Genomic DNA, 5,957 nt, shown 5'->3' with positions numbered 1-5,957 from the left:
AACCTGATAGCATGTCCTTGATGATTAAATTGAGCGCACTAACAAGAATCAACATTGAAAGCTGGCTCATGGGCATGTATGCTAGATTGAGCAAGTTGACCCGGCGTATCTGGTGCTTAAAGGCATGGCAGTTAAATACGTATACTGTTTCATGGAACACAATTATCTCATGCCTTGCCAGGAGTGACTATGTAAATAAAGCTTTAGACCTTTTCAGCACTCTTCACAGTGGTGGACGACTTCTACAAAGGCAGATGCTCCATGGATACATTGTAAAATGTGATTTTGTGCACGATGTCTCAACTTCCATGCTCCCAACAATCATGCATGCAAAATTGCAAAGTCAGGAATAATAGATTCCGCTAAGAAGATCGATGATCAATGCTTATGGGATACAGGGATCGATGGCCATTCAGCTCTAAAGTATTTCCACCAGTTGACAACAGGAGTGACTATGTAAATAACTCATCCATTTGGGTACATTTGCTGGCTGGTTGCCGGCATCATGGGAATGCTGATCTTGCAGAAAAGACTGCTAAAGAACCAGTACTAGTTAATCTGCATGTCTAGCCACTCTTATCCCCATCTATGACAACAAGAACAACAAAAACCACGCCAAAAGCCCTTAACTACACGCAGGGGCATAATAATTGGGCATGTGAACAAACGCGATGGATAGGGGTGCAATGGAGATGTGCTGAGCTGCATCCACAATGATGGGCTCCAGCCTGGGAATGTTCCCAGCATCGGTGGTCAAGGCCCTGCCGTTGAGCAGCATCACCTGGCTTTGAATGTCGCCACCTTCCGGGAGGAGGTGGTACTCCTCCCTCATGGCTCCAGACGCCTGAACTACAAGAGGCTCCTCACTTGTCAAGGAAACGTCGTTCCTGGCATTGCCGTGCAGATTGATCAGCAAAAGAGTGATTCCTGGCTGAAAAAACACAAAAGAGGAAGGTTAGTCGATAAGAGTATAGTGATAACTGGTGCAATGTGCTTACCGAATTCTTCGCACAATGTGCGTAGGCACGGATCAGGTTGTTGGTGCCGCTGAATTTCGCATCCAGAACCGTGGTTCCCATCAGGCGATGCCATAGTAGAGCACTGCAGAGGAAATAGGAAGAAGAGATGCCATTAGCCCCCTCTTTGATTCTGCAAGTCCATGTGTCATTAGCCAAGTAAACACACTTTCTTTGATTCTGCAAGTTCATATGTCATTAGCCACTATTTGCATTGCAAGTTTCGTTAAGTACTCTAGTCATCAACCCGTGCATCTGCACGGGCTAGTTATTATTTTTATTTTTATTTTTTGCGACAGACACGGGCTAGTTATTTAACACATAAAGATTATAACCCCTTCCAATCCAGCATTGTGGCCTCTTAGATCTAGGCTATTCAGGCCTCCCCTGCATGTGGGATAATAGACAAGGTTGCAGAAATGTAAAAGTCAGACTAGACAAGGGCTTTAGCTGATGACAAATTCTTGCCACGGGTTTGCAAAGACAAATGTAAACACATGTGCAAACATCAGAGTCAGATCATTGTGCGTTATTAATAGATATTGAAAACCAATATTTAGTAAAATAAAATAAAAGGAAAGGTGAGCGTCTTTTCAGATATGAAAATATGTGGAGAAGAGATCCAGGCTATGAAGAGCTGATAAAGAACACTTGGTCCTGTGATCGAGATGGACTAGAAAATATTGTTAGATCATTATCTACCATGCAGGAAAACTTAAATAAGTGGAGCTATAAGTCCTCTGTTCATGGTCGGTTAAAAGATTTGAGGAAGCAATTAGACGAAGTGAGGGCAAGAAACTTTAGGACGGGACCAACAAAACAAGAGAAGATGTTGGTTAACCAAATTTCAGAGTTAATAGCCAGAGAAGAAATTTTTGATACGCCAGGGATCAAGAGAGCAATGGCTAGCGGAAGGATATCGTAACACAGCATTTCGTTTCACTCAAAATGCAGAGAAAGAGCAAGACAAAACAGAATATATTCTCTGAAGCGAGAGGATGGAAGGATATGTCATCTACAGGAGGAAATTGAAGACATAGCTACTAACTTTTTCTCCAAATTGTTCTCTGCTCAGGAGAACCTGCAACCAGATGAAGTGATAAAGGCCCTGTTTGGATACTCTAACTTAGCTAGAGGTTAGAGTTAGTTTCTAGCTCATGACTAACCTTAAACTAACTCTAGCCAAAGAGCTGTTTGGATGATAGGGTTAGATTGACAATAGTTGTACTTGATGGAGAGAAGAAAATAATTTTTTAATGGGTCATTACCTGGTGGATAGAGAGAGAAAAGTGACTTTTTAGTGGGCCCCATGAAAACTAGCTCCAATTAGCACCTCTTGGGTGGGCTAGTTTTTTGTGTGGGTTAGATGCAACTAGCTCCAATCTAACTCTCATGTTTGGATACTTTAGTGCTATTTGAGCCCCAACTAGCTCAAACTAACTCTAGCGTATGGATCCAAACAGGGCCAAAATATGTGCAACCAAAAGTAACAAAGGATATATATAAATGAGCACTTATGTAAACCGTTTACTTAGAAGGCACTATTTATGACGAAACTAAATAAATAACCAGGCCCATATGGTTTTGCAGCAGGATTTTTCCAAAACCATTGGGAACTGATAAGGATTGATGTTTGCAATGCAATTTTGAAGTTCTTGCGGAATGGTGAAATGCCGGAGGGCCTAAACAATACAATTCCGGCGCTCGTCTACGCTCAATCCATGCTCGTGACAGTATGTATCATACCTGTAGTAGTCCGGGTTTGGTTGGAACGTTGTTGTGTTGAGCAGGCCATAGTTGCCACCAATGAAACTCTGCCTGCAGTAAGTCTTTGTGTCGTACTTCGCCGACATCCCGAGCTGGTCCAGGTACCTGAAAATGCAACCCCATGAGAACAACCTCATCAAGAAAAGCAGATAGTTTTATACTTCAGTGTCCCGCATTACCAGAAGCTGAACACAAACGCGTCGGTGACAAGGTGGTGACCACTGTTGTAAGACCCTCCAGCCTCGCCGACCCACGCGACGGCCGACGTCCCTGCGGTTTTCAGCAACCTCTGGAGTTCACTGAATGTTCTTGCCATTCCATCGAGGAAGGACGGCTTGAGAATCTTCTCGACGATGTGTGTGTCCACCCCTGCAGCCGTTCAACATCGGGCACATTAATTTTTTTCAGGTCCCGGTTCACTTGCTGGGTTTGCGATGATCTTTCTGTCAGAAATTCTTTTGTGAGGCGGTCGTGGTGAGCTTTACATACCTGGCCCTAGATTGTAGATGTGGTGGGAGACCACACTGACGATATCTGGACTCGTTTTGGCGATGAACTCGCCGAACCAGTCTTCGTCGAAGAAGCTTCCCGGAGCGAGCAGTAGCGGCTTCGACGGGCTGTCCTCATAAGTATCTTCCAACACCCATTTTAGGAAGGTCGCGTCTTTAGCATATTGGTCGGCGGCGATCGAGGTGCCGACTGCTTTGCCACCGAGCTCATTCCCTGCAAGTTTTCAATAAGATGTCTCATCTGACTGAAATCCCGTCTCGGTTCAGGGTACCAAAGGAAATGGTGTAGACAGAACATACCGAGCTCCCACCCATGGATCTCGTAGCCCTTGCTGACCGTGTACTGGATGAAGGATGCTGCATTTGTCATGTCCCAGCTCCCTCCCATATAGGACCCGCCGTCCGGGTCACGGCCGTTGAGAGCGTTCAGCCCGAAGACTACCTTCGCGCTGCAAGTTGAAAATGAGAAAAACAAACAAACAGTTTATTCAGGGAAATCATCAGCCATGGCCAAGTTCAATAATTTGCGAAAAAAGAACATCTGAAACTATGCACATAGATCAGACAAATTTGGTCCCTTGTTAACATCTCTGCTACCACAAATATTTCTGCTACATACACTAGTTTTATATTCCATCCGTCCTAAAAATTTTGTCTTTGATTTGTCTAGATATGAATGTATCTAGTTAAGATTTTGTAGCCCTGATCCCCACCGCTGCAACGTCATTTTTTCTTTCAGACAATTTTCTTTTTTTTATGAGATGAGTATCGTGCCACGGTGTGACGACGACGGCCCACATATTTCTTTCAGCGTTGGGCCAGCCTACATCTATTTGACCCCGTGGGTGCGCATCCAACGAAGATGATTTGTGTGGGCTTTGATGCGGGCGCCGCGGGCAGCCCACATCCACCCGTGGCCTGTCTTGTAATCCAAGGCTTAAGAAAGGAAAAAAACACGTGCCCTCAAAAGAAAACACGTTCAGATTTTTCTCTAAACAAAAATGACATGAAGACAGGCTTAATCTTTTTGTTCTTGCGGGCATGAAGATAGACTTGCTTTGTACAGTACTCTCGAAACAAAAAGATAGACTTACTTTTGGGGACCTACTTATTATGATCGTCCAAGGGGACTTACAGGAAAGAGGATGGGTCCTGGATCGATGCCGGGGACTTTAGGGAGTGTGATGAACTACAAATCGAAACCTGCGCTCGATCGATCGTATATATGGTGCATAATTATTTCGGGGGTTGAGAGGATCGATCAGAGATGTACCCGGATTTCTGGAAGAAGGCGTTGAGCTCGTCCCAGCGGGACATGGTGAGGCAGCCGCGCGTGAAGCCGAAGGTCGCCGAGCCGTTCTTGGCGAACGGCACGCACGGCAGCCGCCCGTCGTCGGGGGTGTGGTACAGCACCTTGTCCTGCAGCGTGCCGCCCAGCCGGAGCAGCAGCGGCGAGAAGGCTGCGGAAGGGGAATTAATTCAGTTCGATCGATGAGCTGCTGCCGCCGCTGCTAAACCTACTAGAGTGAGTGGAATGGGAAGCTAGGTCGGGGGTCGCCTACCTCTGACGGCGTTGAGCAGGAGTTCGTTTGACAGATCCTGCAGCAGATCGAGTTCAAACGAAAGGCAAATGGGGTCAGTTCGCCGGCCGGCGGCGAGGTCAGCTGAAGGGGGCGGAGGGGAGAGGAGAGGGGATTTGGGTCGTGGCAGCTCACCAGGTTGAGGAGGGACGCGTTGCCCCAGCTGCACGTCCCATAGTCGCACTTGTCCGCCGGCCACCAATCCAGTGTGGCGCAGACGAAGAACTCGCCGGTGGAGGCGATGGCCACGCTCCCGTCCACCTTGACGACGCCGGACTCCGCCGCCGCGCCGAGCCTCAACAGCGCCAGCAGCCACAGCCCCCCAGCGAGCCACGCCATGCCGATCGAAGCGAGCAGTGCGGCGCCGGAGGAACACCGGCGGGGCTGGATTTTGCTGGCGTAGCACCGAGGCTTGATTTCTGAGCTAGCTAGACGGCCCAAACGAGGACGGATTTAGAGTTTAGACTCGCTGAACTGATCGGCCGGGGCAGGACTGAGGTGGTAGATGAGTTTGCCGTAGAAGGAAGTACGCATGCACTAGGGTTCCAAAACTGGAAGGCCAGTCCCATGCATGAAAACGGCAACATTCGGCGGTGCGCACGTCATTTTCACGCTTTGTACCAACGCCCCAGTTATACTGACCAGAGCCCAGGAGGGATGTACTCCGGCCGCATCGAGCGATGCACCCAGCTGCTATCGTGTTTATTGCATTATATTCGATCATCAAGCTCTTGTAGTAAAATAAATTAGTACATGAATCAACCAAGGCTAGATGGATTTGCTTGTCTACAATGAGGGGGACGGTGGTGACTCCTTGCTCTTTACCAGGGGCTCTCACTTTTATATGTCTTCAGTTCGAAATAACTTTTCTATTGCTACCTTCAAAACTTCAAATCTGTATACACTATGCTAGCAAACAATGTGCGAACAAAGCGTAATGCTCTTTTCCCTTGTGTGAGATGCGTTGTGTCAATGCTAGCTCTCTACCCACCAGGCTGTAACAGTGTAGTATACCGATAGACTAGCAGTTTGGGGACACTCTGGCTGGAGGCAGTGCACAGCTTCAAAAAAGGCATGGTGCCTCA

At 47.3% G+C, this 5,957-nt stretch overlaps 1 protein-coding gene across 1 annotated transcript; it reads right to left on the bottom strand.

Moving 5' to 3' along the window:
* Window positions 1-393: 393 nt before the first annotated feature.
* Window positions 394-5,350, bottom strand: LOC123411431 (heparanase-like protein 3). Its single transcript, XM_045104370.1, has 9 exons — window positions 5,008-5,350; window positions 4,855-4,891; window positions 4,566-4,752; window positions 3,593-3,741; window positions 3,273-3,506; window positions 2,963-3,152; window positions 2,763-2,888; window positions 999-1,101; window positions 394-931 (listed from the first exon to the last, which is right to left on the bottom strand). The coding sequence occupies exons 1-9, from the start codon at window positions 5,209-5,211 to the stop codon at window positions 626-628; spliced, it is 1,536 nt and encodes a 511-aa protein (XP_044960305.1). The 5' UTR covers window positions 5,212-5,350; the 3' UTR covers window positions 394-625.
* Window positions 5,351-5,957: the final 607 nt, after the last annotated feature.

The sequence above is a fragment of the Hordeum vulgare genome, chromosome 7H (genome assembly GCF_904849725.1).
Source record: "Hordeum vulgare subsp. vulgare chromosome 7H, MorexV3_pseudomolecules_assembly, whole genome shotgun sequence".
Classification (NCBI taxonomy): domain Eukaryota; kingdom Viridiplantae; phylum Streptophyta; class Magnoliopsida; order Poales; family Poaceae; genus Hordeum; species Hordeum vulgare.
This window is presented reverse-complemented; position numbering and strand designations above follow the sequence as displayed.

Excerpts from the sequence above, each read along its gene's own strand:
- LOC123411431 (XM_045104370.1), bottom strand. The coding sequence starts at position 5,211 with ATGGCGTGGCTCGCTGGGGGGCTGTGGCTGCTGGCGCTGTTGAGGCTC. Across the intron at positions 4,892-5,007 it reads ACGCGTCCCTCCTCAACCTG|GATCTGTCAAACGAACTCCT; the intron begins GTGAGCTGCCAC and ends GATCTGCTGCAG. Across the intron at positions 4,753-4,854 it reads CCTGCTCAACGCCGTCAGAG|CCTTCTCGCCGCTGCTGCTC; the intron begins GTAGGCGACCCC and ends CCCCTTCCGCAG.